At 37.8% G+C, this 18,698-nt stretch overlaps 1 protein-coding gene across 4 annotated transcripts in view; it reads right to left on the minus strand.

Annotated features, from left to right (window-relative positions):
• rempA (intraflagellar transport protein rempA) overlaps positions 1-18,698 on the minus strand; it is a 130,030-nt gene that overhangs the window by 102,072 nt on the left and 9,260 nt on the right. For 2 of the 4 annotated variants that reach the window (XM_083144012.1, XM_083144011.1), the window contains exons 3-5: positions 12,496-12,723; positions 10,766-10,896; positions 5,893-5,922 (exon numbers count right to left, since the gene is read on the minus strand). In XM_083144012.1, coding sequence (XP_083000138.1) covers positions 5,893-5,922; positions 10,766-10,896; positions 12,496-12,723 — 389 coding nt within the window. The remainder of the gene's footprint in view (positions 1-5,892; positions 5,923-10,765; positions 10,897-12,495; positions 12,724-18,698) is intronic. The other 2 variants (XM_083144015.1, XM_083144014.1) reach the window with 1 other exon arrangement.

The raw sequence follows: 18,698 nt of genomic DNA on the forward strand, positions 1-18,698 counted from the left end.
GATTGATCTGGTACAGTTTATACGGAATACTTACATCTTAACAAATGACAAAATGTACGTACATGTTATGAACAGATAAGTTAATGAGGACTGAATCTACAGCTTAAAGCAAACCAATATGTACCTTTACCAGGAGTACATATTCCAAGTAGAAGTAACCAATATATCACAATAAGAAAAATATTTAAAAGGTACCGAGAAGTGGTTCTCTTTCCAAACGTAAATTGTTTTGAACCAGTTTCCATGCCTTCTTCAGATTTTTCTAGAAGTTTCTAGAAGTTTAACCGTAGAACGCTAGCATGTTCACATATTACAGCATAACTAGCGCTACAAATGATTTTCAACACAAGCTCTACATCATAAAAACAAAATGACAATTCCTTTTGAACATTATTTTCTTCATATTTTGTATAAAACATAATTTTACTAAACATCCTCCTCCTCATCCTTTGCAGTTTCCTGCTTCTGGCTGGGTCAGCATAGAAGTCAAGCCTCTCCATTTTCTCCTGGCCTTCCACCACTCCTCTCTTTTCATGGTGTTCTAATCTTGTCCTCTTCTCCTAACACTCTCCGCTATCTGCTCTTTCCACCGACATCTTTGTCTCCCCCTTGGCATTATACCCACTCCTTGTGCATTGTAAACTCTTATTGGTAGTCTTACTAAACATAGAATATTTAATTACCAGGTGTGCCGGTTAATAATTCTAAATTGATCCAAAAGAAAACAAGTGTATCTGGGGAGAAAGGTAACAAATGCTTTATTCAAAGTATGCGCCATCGCTAGCTATACATTGTGCCCATCTGTCCGTCAAATTGTGAATGCCCTTCCAGAAAAATTGTTCACATTTTGAGGTGATCCAGTCAGCAAGCCATTGTTCGACATCTTCGTAATTGTTGAAGTGTTGCTGGGAAAGTGAGTGAGACATCGATGAAAACAAGTGGTAGTCCAAAGGGGCTAAGTCTGGTGAGTATGGCGGGTGGCGCAAGAATTCCCAGCCAAGTGCAGAAATGGTGTCTCTGATGCCTTTCGCTGTGTGTGATGAGGCGTTGTCGTGCTGCAAAATCACTTTTCCGTGTCTTGTCGCCCAATCTGGGCACTTTTCGATCAATGCATGGTTCAAATTGACGAGTTCTTGACGGTAGCAAATGGCATTCACTATTTCACCTGGTTTTAGAAGCTCATGGTACACCACCCCCTTTTCATCCCATCAAATGCACAGTATTCTCTTCCTTCCGAAGCGATTCGGTTTTGCGGTCGATGTTAAGGTTCTCCTGGGTCAACCCATGACTTTTTGCATTTTGGGTTCTCGAAGTAGATCCACTTTTTGTCCCCAGTAACTATCCGATGCAAGAAAGACTTTCTTTCATGCCAAGAAAAAATACTTCATACCCCGTTTTTTTGCTTTTCCATTTGTCAGTCGTTTAGTTGATGTGGGACCCATTTTCCAGCCTTCAGGATCCTTCCCATGGCATGAAGACGATCAGATATGGTTTGGCGACCAACATTTAACATTTCTGCCAGTTGTTGTTGCGTTTGCGTATCGTCTCGTCTTCGCCCAACAGTGCTTGCAATTCGGCATCTTGGAATTTTTTCGGCTGGCCTGAGCGATCTTTGTCTTTCAAGTCCAAATCACCACTTTTGAATCGTAGAAACCAATGCAAACACGCGTCTTGCATTAGAACATTGTCACCATACGTTTCCACAAGGATACGATGGCTTTCACTCAGTTTTTCTTTTGATTGAACAAGAAAAGCAGGACGTGCCGCACATGCTCCTTATTTGGTTTGAAGGTCAACATGTTTCCCAATATTACGATCATCGCACTCGGTTGCACATCCACGGCGTTTTGAGAGATACTGTCCTGGCAACACACTGGCGTAACAGTTGAGACTGTGCACCAACCCTTGCTTCCAGCGCCATCCAGCGACGAAATTAAGAAATATTAACCGGCACACTTGGTAAAATGAATGTCTTGATTGACATTAAGAATGAATGCGAGAAGTTGAAACAATGAAAAACAAAGACTACCAATAATCATAACACTTTAAATAAGGAACGAAGGCAGTTTAAAAACATCTTAGAACAAAATAGTGCAGGTCTCTAAACTTATTTTTCAAAATTTAACTATCCACAGTCGGATAGTCCTCTTGGTGCTCATTGCAAATTGTCTTCCCACAGGAGCAGTACATAGTCACCATCCTCCTTTTCCTGTAGTTGCAGACACTACAATACTTTCTGGTTCTTGTGACGTGGCTGCTGTTTTAGTTGTCTCCTTTTTTCCCAGCACCTTCAAGATTGACTTCCTCAAATTCTGTGACAAGACCGGAATTTTAAGTCTTTGCTCCTGCCAAATCCTAGTCAGTTATTCATGGGAGTGAAGCATGAACTGAAGCTGGGAGAGTGGTATTGTTTCTGAGTTGCCTTGATTGTTGTAGAAGTTGTGCAAAGGGACCCATTGATCGCTGCGATTTAAAACATATTCCATGTCAGAGACAATATGTCCATTCTAGACGATAGATGGTTATCTTGAAGCACAGCACCTAAAATGTGGAATCCTAGAAACACATTTAGTTCCTCGTAACTCAGATCTTGCAAAGAAGCATTGTTTGAGTTTGTACTCTTTTAAGTCTAATTTCCTCATTAGTATGTACAAAAACTTCGTGCAGTAGATTGTCATTAAAAAATAGCTTCAAACATTCTTCAGGTTGTTAAGCGTTTTGTGCGGGTGGGGTCTTGCAGCAGTCTTCCCCTTACTTGAATCGCTCTTGCCAGAGTTGTGTCTTTACTGGGTATGATGACTTTTGGAGATTTTTCCTTTGTTTTGGTTTTTCTGTTGACATTTCAAGGGTAGAATCTTCTGTCACCTACTCTGTGTCTTTGAGGTTTCTTCACGAACCTCTGCTTTTGGGATCTCTTCACACATTTCTTGAACTAAGTCAGTTTTATCGGCAACATACTCTGGGTCGTTGTCGCTATAGTAATCACTAGGGGTTGGAAGTTGAGGAAAAATCCTTTTTGTCCCTAGTGTCCGAAGACGAGGCCCAACATAAAATATGTTCATTTTGGGTCATTGTAGGCCAGAAAAGGGTGGGCTTTATTTGTCCTTTTTTTGCATTTTTCGGCGTTTTTTGGCTTATTGGTCCTTTTTTAGCCTTTTTTTAGGTCTTAACGGCTTTCCTTTGCAACTTCACCTTCTTTCGACTACGTTTTTACTGCCCATTCTCAATTCGAATCATCATCATCAGTTCATCACCTCTTAAACATTCTTTCTGTAGTAAAGAAATAAAAAGAAAGAAAGAAAAAAATATATTTGAACCATCGCTGAAACGAGAGAAAAAACTTTTTGGACGACTGAAATAGGATCCGAAGTCCTATTTCTGTAACCCTAGTGTACTTAGGCCAAATATGATTCTTCAAATATGATTTTTCAAATTATTGTTAATCTAAAAAATATATAATGTCTGAAAGAAGATGCATTTGATTCACATAGTTTTTTCGCACTGTGTGTTCCATACCACCAGAATTTTGTATTTTTTTATTCAGTAAATATGTAATTAAAACTGAAGTTATTATTTAATTTGGATCACATTTATACATCCTTTTTTCTGTTTTTAGATCCTTTTTTAATATTTTTAGGTCTTTTTATATGTCTTTTTTTTTGACAGTTTATAGGTCTTCAACTTTCGAGCCCTAGTAATCACTGAAGTCATGTTCAACAACTTCTAAAATATATTCTTCACTCTCTTCCTCCAGGTGATATTCTTCACAACTCACCAACAGTTCGTACCTTCTATCAAATGTCAGTAGTCCCTTACACATTTTCGGTACGCATATTACTAGCAGCACGCAATTCATACATGAACACACACGATGCTATAACCAGAGGCACGTCAAAATTACGTGAGAGATTATTCTTGATTTGCTAGAGCTACGTAAAATTGACGTACAGTGCACAACATAACAAACAAAATCAAGACGATCAGTGCTTGCACCCTCCTTACCAGTGCCGCCTTACGACTGACACAGACTGCTCAAGGCACTGATAGAGGGGTGAGTGAATAGGTGAGAGGTAGGGAAGGTAATTACGGGCAAACCACACGTAAATTTTGCATCAACTAGTGTTCTAGGGTTTAGATGTTTTTAACAGTTAAATGATTATTTCTTGTATTTAAGGTTCTTGCAAGCACATAAAAACAATTTTCGGTGTAACGTTTCGGAATAACACATTTTGGAAATTAGTCCTGTAGAAGAGATCAAGAATCTTTGTAGAGAGGTGGATGATTTTGAATTGCCTGATGATATTTGGGATCCATGATAATCATATTCATAAAAAAATGCTTGTTTAACAGTTGTTGTTTCAACAATGTAAGAGTATTGGAAAGATTCATTTTGTAACTGCTTCTTTTTATTTTCGTTAAATTTACTAAATTGTTTTAACTGTAACATTAATCTTACAAGAATAAATGTCTGATGAAGGGAGCGTGTATTCTTCTGAAACGTTACATGGGCTTTTAAGAAATGTAAAGTACACGAGAAATAATTCTACAATGCAAGGAATATGTACATACAAAAAAAACAAAAAAAACAGTTAAATGGCTTTTTAAAAACTTCCTGTAAACCTTGAAGAATGGCGTGGAAACAGGGACGAAACAATGTATTTTAAAAAGAGAACCATTTGCACGTACTTTATATGTTTCATTATTTTAAATTGCTACAATGTTAAAGTTTCGGCATTGTCATAAGTGCGAATTCGCACGTACCGTATCTGTATTGGTATTGGTTCACAGTGGTACTGCCTGAGCCCTGTTGTAGTCTAAACATTATTAGGAAAGAAAAAAGTTGCTATGATTCAACAGTCAAAAATGAACCCCAATCAAAGAATGAAGGATGTAAACCGCATGAGAGAACACCACCACAGAGAAAGTTGCATAAAATTAAACTGGCAATAGCATTAAACTCATGAAATAATTTGCAAAGCCACATATTTCATATTTTACAGCATGTCTCATATCCTTCGTTTATCTTTATTAGCATCCCAAAGTTACAAGTTTCACTTCCAATTATTACTTTATGAGCATAAATAGTGCATAACTAGTGCTGAGTCAAAAGTAAACTGAACGGACAAAGATGAGGAAGCCAAACAACCTTAAAGATACCCACTTATGGAGTTGCAGTAGTCTAGCCAGTAGGGTGTCTGTCAGCCATGCAGGAGTTAAGGGTTTGATTCCCAGGGTGAGTGATTCAAGGTCAGAATTTTTCCGGCCTTGTCCCCGCATAAAGCGGCTCTGGGGCTCACCCAGGCACAAATAAATGGGTACCTGTGGGCAACCCAACTCCAGAATGGTCGAGATCGAAGAATGTGTAGGACCCCCTGCAAAGTGCACGGGGAACTTTACCTTATACAGGTACTTCAGCACCGAAAACATTCTGTACTATAAGAATGAATGGGATACAACACTGCGACTCCACAATATTAGCCCCTTTCTTAAAACCCCAATACATCTTACTTGCTTTCAATTTACAAAAGAAGCCCCAAAATATTAATAAATTTAAAACTACAGCTTATATTACATGTACCACACAACACTGACTGAAGAAAAGAATTACATATAAATGAATATTACACTCCATAGTTTCTGACATGAGCCACGCAAAAAATGCAATGCACAGTTCCAAGACTACAACTGGCGACATTTCGCAAACTTTCAGTTTCTATCAACAGACTTACTAAGTGATAATAAGCGATTAAACAAAGTAGAGCTTGCTCCGAATGATACCCAAGATGGAGGTGCTGAAAGGTAAGACTGATCAAGCACTGTGCAACACGAACACAATTTACACACACCACTGCAACAACACGTGTACACACAGCAAACAAGAACTGCTCTTACCTATATACAATCTCTCCATCCCTCAGTTTCCTCAAGTAAAGAAAACCAACAAAAATCTTTAACATATATCACATTTTCCCATGCTATATGCAAAAGCATTACATTTATACATTCACTTGGCAGTACAGGTGTTGTAGTTTTATATAAAAAAAATAAAAAAATAAAAAAAACATGAAGTTTCACAAACACTGCATTAACATCATCAGGTTAAACAGAGCCTTGCCACTCATGATGAAAATGCATCGCTTGAAATACCATCAGCATTCTGGTATGTTCTTGTCTAACTAGAAAACCTGTACAAGTAAAGATATCACTGCAGTATTTGGAACAACATACAGCATTACATGGTATATTCATAGGTGTAGTTAGGTAGGGGCTAGGGAGGGATAAGCCCCCAGAACCAGATATTAGCCCCCCAAATGCATGTGACATATGCATAAAATAATTAAGGAATTACTCTTGTGGTGTGGCAGTCACACACAAGGGAAGAATTCAAATTATGTTCTGATCTAGAATACAACGAAAGTTGTAGTGCAGGTGCCCTTATATGTATAACTACGTGTTCCGGAGAAGATTTCAAAGAAAATATAATACCATTATTTCTTTTGATCTTCCACCTTGGAGCGCTACGTAAAGATTGTTACATTTAAACAATAGCGTCATTGCATCCAGTGTTTACACAAATGTAGCCTTTCAACAATGAGTTCCTACAATTGGGTTTTTTCGAACTTGAAAAAGAGGAGCCATTATTGTAGAGACTTGAACAGAATATCAGTTTTGATAGGGAAAAATAGGCGTCAGTTCATAGAAGTGAATTTAGTTTCTGTGGATTTGTATTGCATGGGGGACATTTAAAGAGGTACGCCTCAATGTCATGTGAATGGGTCGTGATTCCATTAGGAGCGATTTAATTGCAAGTAATTGCTTTATTAAATGGTGATCACAACAATTCATTGGCAAAATCACTCTTTTTCAAGTCTTGTGTAGGTTGTACCGTGTCACCGATATGTATGCAGATACGTGGGGTGGGGTTTATTTGGATTTTTCATTGTACGAAGGTGGTGCAGTTGAAGGTTGTATTCGACTCTCCTGGTGACGGATGAATCTTGTGGATCACTCCTAGGGATGCTAGGAATGTCAGGTATCTCTTGGAGTCTCAGGTTAGATTCACTCTTCTGGAGGTAAGACGTGTTGTTTTAAGTAACCCACAGGAAGCTTATCGTGGAAGGATACGTGCTTATGCTGGTTATATAACACCAAGAAATCTTAATCATATTTTGGAGATTGGAAATTATCGGAATATCATTCTTTGATGTGCTCTTACTGTTTGTGAAATTAAGGCTTAGATGACAGAATTATCATTCCTTTTAATACAGTTTGTTAATAGCAAAAGTCAGGCATCGAGCAAACAAGCTTAGACTATTAAATTTCATAAAGAAAATTAAAGAATGTATATGCAAAGTGATCATATAAAACCTGCTTCAAATGTCATAATTGGTTTTCTTTAGAAGTCACCTGGCCAGGGTTACATAAAAATTATTTGGTAGATGATCCTCATTTAAAAGTATATTTTTTTATTCATTTATTTAGTTTAAAGTTTCAGATAGAGTACTGAAAGACCAATGTTAGGATAATTAAATAATATTTCACCTATAAACAGCAACTTTCTATGTCCTTCACGCCATCATTTATTAGTGCATGTTCTTTTTTTATATTTTGGTCATTCAGACCTTCTATTCACGCAAAAATGGTAAATATTTTAAAGAAATGAATTTATCCTTATGCGTACATAAATATCAAGATTAGCGCACCTTTCGCGATAATTCAGTAACTTGCAAGGTTCTCAATTTTGTAATAGTCCGTAATTCTTCATTTCCTTCATTTGCTTCTTCAATGGACAATTTCTTACGATCCGAAGCATCATATCACCCCCACCTTCGGCCATGATCAAGAAAGTGTGGGGCTCTAACTCTCTAACTCTCTAATTTCACACCACCTATATGCCTTCATGGCATCGCACAAAGCACAGGAGAGCACTTTATTTTGTAATAAATATAAATATACAAAGACTTGTATTATGTACCAGTAACATAAGTAAAATACATGTTAGTCTTCACAAAATATTTTATTACATGATCGATTTGTGTAATTTGGTTGTAAGAAAATTTTCAGCAGAAAGTAACTGTAAAAGAAACTTACAGTTACTTTTGAAGTACAGGTAACTGTAACTGAGTTACTTTTTAAAATGTGTAACTGTAACTTACTTTTTTAAGCTGTAAGTAAAAGTAACTTTCCGAACACTGACAGGTACATACTTGCATACATGTCCTACAGGCACAAACCATTACGTAATTTAATTTCATCTTATTCTTTCTTTCATGAAAAGTGCTGTGCTATTTTCTCGAAGAGTGGTCTTTTGTGATACTAATGCCAAATGCCTAAAGTCAAATGCCTAGTTTCCATAGAACTAACGCTAGAGCCACTTTTGGGGAATAGTTAGTTACATGATTTTCAACATGACTTTGCATCACTACATAGGACCACCTTTGCTCGCTCATACTCATTCGAGTCTTCCACACTCGAATGCTTACAGTGGACTATCATTTTAATGTGACAATAATAGTAGACACATACAAGGAAAATATCCGTCTTGGCCGTTTTAATTCACAATCATCTTTTTCATTTTCATATATCACTCTATTGGTACCCAAAACACAAACGCAGCAGTACAACAATATGCTCCCAAGTGAACGGTGGCAGTGGCCTCTGTAATTTATACAACTAATGATACGAGGGGCGATCAGGTTGTTCCGACCCTAACGTAGAAGGAATGACGTTATGATTGATTTTTTATTTTGTTATTGTTTAGTGATCCATTATATGCTTTCATTCTGAATTGCAAGTCTGAGTAACGTACAGTTTTCCTTTTACAGGGGATTAACTGAGTGAAGTTGTGTCAATGTGCCAGAATGGAGAAAACTGAGGTGAGAGCAGTGATCAAATATTTTGTGAAGAAGTGGACGGTATCCAAAATTCATGAGGACTTGGTGGATACACTAGGGGACACTGCTCCTTCATACAGTATGGTGAAGAGATGGTGTCGTGAGTTTAATTGTGGGAGAGAGTCATGTGAGAATGAACATGCAGGTGGAGCTCCAAAAACTGTCATGACGACCAAAAACATTAACAAAGTCCACGATATCGTGCTGAACGATCGTCGAGTCACTATCCATCATGTTGTGTGGCCTGTCATATGGCACTGTGCAAAACATAATTACCCAGGAATTGCAAATAAAAAAAATTGCTGCAAGATGGGTTTCTCGAAACCTCACCCCAGATCAGAAGCATGCCCGAGTGCTCATCAGTCAAGAATTTCTTGACAAGTTGCTTGCCCGATTTGTAACTATGGATGAAACATGGGTCCATCACTTCGACCCAGAAACAAAATCACAAAGCATGGAGTGGAAACACCCACATTCTTCACCAAAGAAGAAGTTCAAGGTGCAAACGTCAGCCAAGAAGGCGATGGCCTCAATTTTCTGGGACTGCAAGGGTGTCCTTCTTGTGGATTATCTACAAAGAGGCCAAACTATCACTGGCACATACTACAGTGACCTAATCAAGAAATTATGTGATTCCATCAAGAAAAAGAGGTGTGAGATGTTGACCCGTGGTGTGCTCCTTCACCAGGACAATGCACCTGTCCACACCTCATGAATTGCGAGGGCCACTATCACAGATGCATCCTTCGAATTGCTGCCCCACCCACCCTATTCCCCAGATTTGGCCCCCAGTGATTTCCATTTGTTCAAACATTTGAAGAATGACATTCGTGGGTAAAAATTTTCTGACGATTCTGAGGTGATAAGGGCTGTGGACTCATGGTTGGAGGACCAGTCGGAAGAATTTTCTTTGCAAGGTATCCAGGCATTGGAACACCAATGGGAGAAGTGCATTGGGGTTGCTGGGGAGTATGTTGAAAAATAAAAAAAAAAATTGAAACCCTATTGCCGCTCTTTCTACGTAAGGGTCAGAGCAACCTGATCACTCCTCGTAATTACCTGTACCATGTAGGAATTCCAGAAAAAAATGCAGCCTCGACCAGGACTCAAACCCAGGTCTCTAGCATAGCATGCCGTTGCTGCACCAACTGAGCTACAGAGCCAGTCCCGGTTTCACCTAATTTTTCGTTGTCTCTGCTTTACATATGTAAAAGCAAACCTCACAGGTAAAACAGGGTGAAAAAACAGGCGAAACCACAGCTGGCTCTGTAGCTCAGTTGAAGCAATGGCATGGTGTGCCAAAGACCAGGGTTTGAGTCCTGGTCAAGCCTGCAGTTTTCACTGGAATTTGTACATAGTGCAGGTAATTTATACCTCTATGCTGGGAGAAAGTAGGCACTGTCATTAGTGTTTCAAAAGCAACAGATCCCGTTGGTGGCACAGACTATTCCACACATAATGATAATTAGTTTCACAGATAATGCCAGCATTCATTTCAAGCAGGTGAGCAGATTAATGAATTATCATATATTTTGTTCTCTTAAACACGAATGGTTATGCTCCTTGTTAAAGAGTTTATTGTAGAAACTCTGTTAACAACAGTTTTCCACGAAACGTTTCCACATGCTCCACACACACTCGTTATGATGCTCAACTGACAAGCCAATCGAACAGACTCCTTCACTCGCACCACATTCCACTGTGCTACTTGTATTTTCCATTACACCTAAAAATCTTTAGTTTCATATCTTCCCCCATCACTGAATTTCCTGTCTTGTTAATTTCTTTGAAAACACATCTATAAGCATCGAAACATCACAGTTATAACATGTGAATACATGCTTTGAGACAAAACATTAAAGAGTGCTTACCTTATGTCAAATCCCGGCAGCTTCTGAGTCCGTCTGAAGGTGATGTGGCTGAGTGGGTCCTTCAGCTCATGATGGAAAATAGTTTGTAGCATTCCTCTCGCATCTACTTTCCAACCAACAAGTGACCCTGACTATAATTAAAAAGAAAAGAATTCTCAAAATAAATATATTCCACAAAATCTAATGTTAAATATTTGAAACAATTTGCCACACTTCATTAGCTGAATGGAAAAATTAGCCTGGCCGATACAAGAGAGAATCATTTAATCTAAAAATGCATTCCTCTCAACAATGGTTTTGCACTGTACGTACAGTATTTCCAATAACCTGCAAATTAGTAAATTCCTAGCATTTTCAACACTGGTGGTGTTCTTTTATATTCCCTGCAATTTTTTTTCTTTACGATGTTTTGTGATTTTAGACTAGGCTCAGGAGCAGATTAATGTTATTTCTACAGTAACCTATGGCAAACCTCATTCCACATAATTAGAGGCATGCATCAACTTCCCCGGCTACGTTGTATACAGGGAAGATTGAAATATAATAACATATATATAATAACACCATTAAGCCTTGTTTCCATGATTATGAAAACATATAAATATGCTGACCAAGGCAGTAATTTATTTTATTAAAAACATAAACTAAACGTAACGTTTCAACCTTCTAGCAAGGTCTTCATCAGACTCTGTATCAAGTACAAAAGTATCGATGTACTTGATACAGAGTCTGATGAAGACCTTGCTAGAAGGTTGAAACGTTACATTTAGTTTATGTTTTTAATAAAATAAATTACTGCCTTGGTCAGCATATTTATATGTTTTCATAATCATGGAAACAAGGCTTAATGGTGTTATTATATATATGTTATTATATTTATCAAAAGTATCGATGTACTTGATACAGAGTCTGATGAAGACCTTGCTAGAAGGTTGAAACGTTACGTTTAGTTTATGTTTTTAATAAAATAAATTACTGCTTTGGTCAGCATATTTATATTTTTTCATATATATAAAAAAAAGTAAAGTAAAGTGTTCCCCTGTGCTTAGCACCACACCATGAAGGCATATAGGGGGTGTGGGGGTAACGCATGAATAAAGTTTTTATTTATAAAGTAATAACAATTATGCACTAAATTACGTGAGTTATGCAATTCAGGGAAAATTGATTAATTCTGTTGTAAATATTTGAGAAGCAAAAATGGACCTCTTTGTACAGGAATAAATTTAAAACTCTGGTATCTACATAAATGTGCTATTACAAGGGATATGCTTATTTTGTGTAATAAGTGCAGTTTTTAAATCAAATTTAGGATTATATTCACAATTTTAAAACCAATATGTAATTTTATATACCACTTTTGATCCAGTTTTTCACCGCTATAATACCGATATTGTATTTTATTTACCACTTTTGAAGCTGAAATTGCCTGTTTTTGTCCTGATATTTTGTTTTTATATTTGTCAAAAATATGTGCCTCTACACTTAACGAATGCCACCCTGGAACGGATTGAGTACATCAAGCATTACTGTAGTAGGCGATTTTAGGTTCAATAGAATTTGCGTGTATTGACTGTGTGTTATTAAACACAATTTTGAACTTAGGGTCAAGCTCTAATAATAACAAATAGGCTACCATGTAAAATCTGCTTTGAGAAGTAAAGAAAAATGTACCACATTGCAAAACCAAAAGCTAATTTATTGTACAGAAAACTGATGATTATACGTACAGCATCTGTAGATATGAGGCGTGCTCCATGACAACTCCACTGCAGCAAAGTGATTGGTGCTCTGTGCAAGGACTGCACCTCCTGGAATTCCTCTTCCTCCTCCAGCCACATCCGAAGCTCTCCGTTCTCCCAGCCAACAGCCAGTATCTTCTTTATAGGGTGCCATGATAGAGACGTTACTTGAGCCGTCGGATGGAATGGGAAGTTAATACCCTCTAACACTTCACCCTAGGGTGGAAAAAGGTTAATATTATGAGGCACGTAGCAAGGATAAAAGCAATTCTTCCACAAAAGCATCCATAAGTTTTTCTTGTACGTACGCATTGCTTGCATTGTAGAATTATTATTTCCCTATAGTTTACGGTTATTACAAGCATAAGAAAACAGTTCTTCGTTGTTATATTACAACAATGTAACATTGACAACATCCATTATATAACGGATTCTTTTTGTTTAAAAAATTGCTAACCATTGTTATAACTCTATCTTTAGTCAAAATGAAAATAAATGTCTGATGAAGGGAGCGTATGTTCTGAAACGTCACAACGAAAAACTGTTTTCTTATGCTTGTAATAACCGTAAACTATAGGAAAATAACAAAAGCATTCATTCAGGAGTAACTTCAGCTCAGTTTGGGAAACAGAATATTTTTTTCAGTACTTCAGATGAAGGCTCGGCTGGACCTTTGGCATGCGAATGGGCGATTTTTTTCAAATTTTCCACTCCATTCGTAAAACCTCTTGGATATTTCAAAATATGAAAAATTACATACGCTTAGAATTCCTTCTAGAGCATTGACGTGAATTTTCGTGTAGTTTTCTTTCACTGTTGTCTAGATATTATCAATAGTTTAATAGACTTATGTAATCGCGAAACTATTCTAAGCGGATGTAATTTTTCATATTTTGAAATATCTAAGAGGTTTTTCAAATGGAGATGAAAATTTGAAAAAAATCACCCATTCTAATGCCAATGGTCCAGCCGAGCCTTAAGAGTCAGCAGGGTGTCTGACTGTGTGTGGGAGACCCAGCTTTGATTCCCAAGGTGGGTGATGTACATTTTTCCGGCCTTGTCACTGCATAAAGTGGCTCCAGTGTCTCACCCAAACTCAAACCAATAGGTGCCTGGGGGAAACTCTGGGGGGTAAAGGTGGCTGGATCATGGTGCTGATCACATCATCTCCAAAATGGCAGATATCAAGAATGTTTGGGGCCCCTACCTCCACATCCCCTAAATGTGCCTTCATGGCGCAGTGCTATATGCATGGGGAACTTTACCTTTTAACCTTTACTTCTGATTAAGCTAACCAATTGTCTACAAATATAACTGCAACATAATTCTTCCATCTAATTCTATCCTGGGCAAGACCAATCCAGGTACACCTTCATCTTGACCTTCTTACAGGTCTCTGTGAACTTTTCCATCCTCTACCATGTCATGGTTCCCACTCATTTCGGAAAACCAAATTCCTTAATTTGACAGGTATTTCAAATATATGCCTGTGGTGCTTGTTCACTAGGTGACTTTTAGAGTGCCACAATTGACCTAATCACATTCTAATGAGTTGACATAAATGGCAGTATGAGAGAGACCATTGTTGTGGAAGGAGTGTTGTCAGAGTGAGTGCAGAGCTTACCCGCAACTGATTATGTTATTTTTTTTTATTTAGATTTCTGTATTATGTAGTCAATAAGTCTACGCTGTTTCTAGTGAGTTTTCATATCTGTATGTTTTTTTCGTATTAATAGAAAATACGTGAAATGTCTAAGTGATTTTATGTTATACAAGCTGATTGCCAGGCATTGCCCGGGTATTTAAATCTTAATGTTCTATTAGACAGGAATATAATGTAATCTAACTATAGTGTAAAATGAACCTGGAGTTGACGGCATTGGGAGTGTCCCTATTCATCTCAGCAGCCCTGAAAACTATAGATTCCACACTAATATCGGTCGTTTTACATGTCACCCCCTTCCCACTGCCACCCCTAGGGGTGCCAGGGGTTTCTTGGAGATGAATGGCATTGGGAGTGTCACTATTTATCTTAGTGACTCCGAAAACTATGGATTCCACACTAATATCGGTTGTTTTACATGTCAGCCTCTTCCCACCCTCACCCCTAGGGGTGCCAGGGGTGTCTTGGAGTTGAACGACATTGGGAATGCCACTATTCATCTTAGCGATCCCCACAACTATGGATTCCACACTAATATCGGTCGTTGTCTATTATTTTTACATGCCACCTCCTTCCCACCCTCACCCATAGGGGTGTCTAGGAGTTGAAGGGCATTGGAAGTGTCACTATTCATCTTAGCGACCCCGACAACTATGGATTCCACACTAATATCAGTTGTTTATGATCATTTTTATGTCACCCCCTTCCCACCCCCACCCCTAGGACTACCAAGGGTATCTTGGAGTTGAACGGCATTGGGAATGTCACTATTCATCTTAGCGACCCCGAGAACTATGGATTCCCCACTAATATTGGTCGTTTTCGAATATTTTTACATGTCACTCCCTTCCCACCCCCAAACCCTAAGGGTGTAAGGAGTGTCTTATCCCCACAGTATTTATTTTCAGATTATAAGTCATATGTGTACCAAGTTTGGTCATTGTGAATGTCACTAATTAGCTTAGATACTCTGAAAACTATGGATTCGACATTAATCTAGGTCATTTTTGACATTTTATTTTTCACCCCCATATCCCAATAGGTGATGAACTTGGAGTTGAACGGCATTGTGTCATTATTCATCTTGGCGACCCCGAAAAGTATGGATTCCACACTAATATCAGTTGTTTTCAATTATTTTTACATGTAAACCCTCCTTACCCCACCCCTAGGGGTGCCAAGGATGTCTTACCCCCACAGTATTTCTTTCAAGATTGCAAGTGATACGCGTACCAAGTTTGGTTGAAATCGCTCCAGACATTCGAGAGTTATGCCACAATAAACACACATACATACTTAAATTTTTATTAGAGAAAACAAAGAAGAAGATAAATAGATTAGATAGATTAGATTAGATTTGTGGAGCACAGGTGGAAAACTAATAAAATAAACCAATTTTATTCCAATTTTTAATATTACTATTATTATATCGTTGGGGAGACTTTGCTACTTGCACATTTCACACAGTTGGTGTACAGAAATTCATAGTTATTGTATTTTGTTATTAACTTTCACACACCTCCTTCAAAAAAAGCTTTAAAAGTTAGGAGCAAATTTTAGCTATAATGTTAATATTATATGACCTCTCACAGAAAACTCCAATTTTTGAAATTTTAAAACTGCATAATACAGGGTGTCCGACGAACGGCGCAACTGGGAATTAAGAGTGGCGTTACTTTGTAACCGAAACCTGTACATACATAAGTCATACACCAAATGTTAGCCCTGTCCAAGTAGATATTTTTAAACATAGAAACAACAAACGGGGTGCAGTGTTGTTCATGCAGTGTTGCCAAATGTAAGTGAAAGTGTAAATTTATTTTTCCACAAAGCATGGAAAATTGCATGTCAACATTCGTACGGAAATTTGGACGTCAATTTCCACCTTGGGTAGGTGGACTATTTCGCCATCTATAGTTCAGAGAAGAAAACCGATCGTTTTCGCGTAGAGCCAATCCTGAAATGCCTCGTAAAAGCATACCGGTCCAAACGGGTGTTTTAAAAAAATTATGTGGTACAATGGCAACACTGTTGATGTTTGATGGCAACAAAAGGTGTGTTTAGTAATGGTCTATGACATGGAAATACTGGAAACAGGAAAAAAATAAAATGAAAATTATGGTGAAAAAAGTGTTACTTACCTACTCCTGGCAACCATGCAATGCACGTAACAGGCAGTGTAGCTTTACAAAAGATGTTGAAAATTACAACCATTTTTCCTGAGGCATTCACCAACACGTTTTATCATGTTGGAAGCAACTTTATGCACGGTTGATTGGTTTATATTGTTAATGGCTGTGCAAATGTTTATTTTTAGATCATCAAGTGTTCTTGGGTTATTAATGTAAACTGTTTGTTTCAAATAACCCCACAGAAAAAATCTGGAGACGTCAGATCCGGGGAGCGACTGGGCCGTAAGTTTTTGCTTATAATGTGATCGCCAAAAAATGCTGCCAACATGTCTAAAGTTTCATTAGACGTGTGACATGTTGCGGAGTCTTGTTGAAACCAACAATCACATTCATCACGTTCCAACAGAGAAATAAACTGTGTGATAAGGTCACGATAAATTATTCCGTCAACTGTTGTGTTGAAAAAGAATGGACAGATTATTTTTCTCCGTGAAATCGCGCACCACACACCAGTCTTTTGTGGATGAAGTGATTGTTCATGTAACAAATGGGGATTGTTACTTGACCAGTGTCGAGAATTTTGACTGTTGACATATCCATTTAAGTGGAACCATGCTTCATCCGTGAAAAAAACCTTATCCAAAATATTCACACCATTGTCTCTAATAACATTTCTAAACCACTGGCAGTATCTTACACGTGCACCTTTGTCTGCTTCCTTCAGTTCTTGCACAGCCTGTACCTTATATGCACGTAGGTGCAATTGTTTTAACGCTCGGTGAGTTGTTGTTTTTGATACACCTGACTGTGCAGCAAGTTTACGAACAGATTTTCTGGGAGATTGTGATATTCTCTGCTCCACATACTGCAGCACACCTTGTGTCAAAACTGGTGTTTGTCTGTGGTAGGGTTTGTCATTAACTGATCCTGTTTCACGAAATCTGGAAACAAGTCGATATATCGTCGAATTTTCTGGAACACCGTTATTCGGATATTTCTCGCGAAACACAGTTTTTACACTAGCGTACGATTTTGAACAAAAATAATGTTCCACAATGAACACCCTCTCTTCCAAAAAGTACTTCATTTCACAGAACAATTCTAATCTTCCCCTACGAACAATGCGAAATGCACGGCTCAAACAGTTCTGAGTACACAACTAACTGATTCTTTTGTTCTCGTTCGGTGGGCGCTCTTATCGCATTGCATGGTTGCCAGGAGTAGGTAAGTAACACTTTTTTCACCATAATTTTCATTTTCTTTTTTTCCTGTTTCCAGTATTTCCATGTCATAGACCATTACTAAACACACCTTTTGTTGCCATCAAATATCAACAGTGTTGCCACTGTACCTCATATTTTTTTTAAAACACCCATTTGGACCGGTACGCCTTTACGAGGCATTTCAGAATTGGCTATACGCGAAAACGATCGGTTTTCTTCTCTGAACTATAGATGGCGAAATAGTCCACCTACCCAAGGTGGAAATTGACGTCCAAATTTCCGTACAAATGTTTGACATGCAATTTTCCATGCTTTGTGGAAAAATAAATTTACACTTTCACTTACATTTGGCAACACTGCATGAACAACACTGCACCCCGTTTGTTGTTTCTATGTTTAAAAATATCTACTTGGACAGGGCTAACATTTGGTGTATGACTTATGTATGTACAGGTTTCGGTTACAAAGTAACGCCACTCTTCATTCCCAGTTGCGCCGTTTGTGGGACACCCTGTACTTTGTTCTTTGATCTAAATGGTAGAACATGAAAACATAAACTGTTTACCTGTATTTTACACTCAATTTTTCGATTGTACTTTTGCTTTTGTTACAATAATAACTAACTGCACTGTATTTCATTTATTAATAGGGTGTGGATTTATAGGCACTAAAACCTCTCAAATAGACAGAAATTATTGTAATGACATAACCTGGACTCTAAAATCTGCTCTTTAGAATGATTATCATTTCAGAGGGCTAGATTTTACGGCTCCGGAGATATTAATGATTGAATAAAGGATTGCAAAAATCAAATTCACTATCTGCAAAGGTGGACACAAGCTGCCATTTATAAATTTGCAGTTATAAGAATAAAATGATGTTAATACACAACTCACTTATCTACAATACTGTTTTTTATGATGTTCTATTAATTTCCATGGCCACTGCTGCCATTTACTTGGGAACTTGTTGTGCTGTACACACGGAAAAGTGAATACTCCATTTCATTAATTAATTTGCTACTGCACTCTACATTCCTCAAAACTTGAAATTACGTTAGTTATGTTTTGAGTTAAATTCAACACAATGAAACACATGTTGTTCAAACAATAGTGTCTGGCTTTGTATTTCCTGTAAGGTACAGGAATGAGATATTGGCTTTAATTTTAATTT

The sequence above is a fragment of the Lepisma saccharinum genome, chromosome 22 (assembly GCF_977018435.1).
Source record: "Lepisma saccharinum chromosome 22, izLepSacc3.1, whole genome shotgun sequence".
NCBI classification, from domain to species: domain Eukaryota; kingdom Metazoa; phylum Arthropoda; class Insecta; order Zygentoma; family Lepismatidae; genus Lepisma; species Lepisma saccharinum.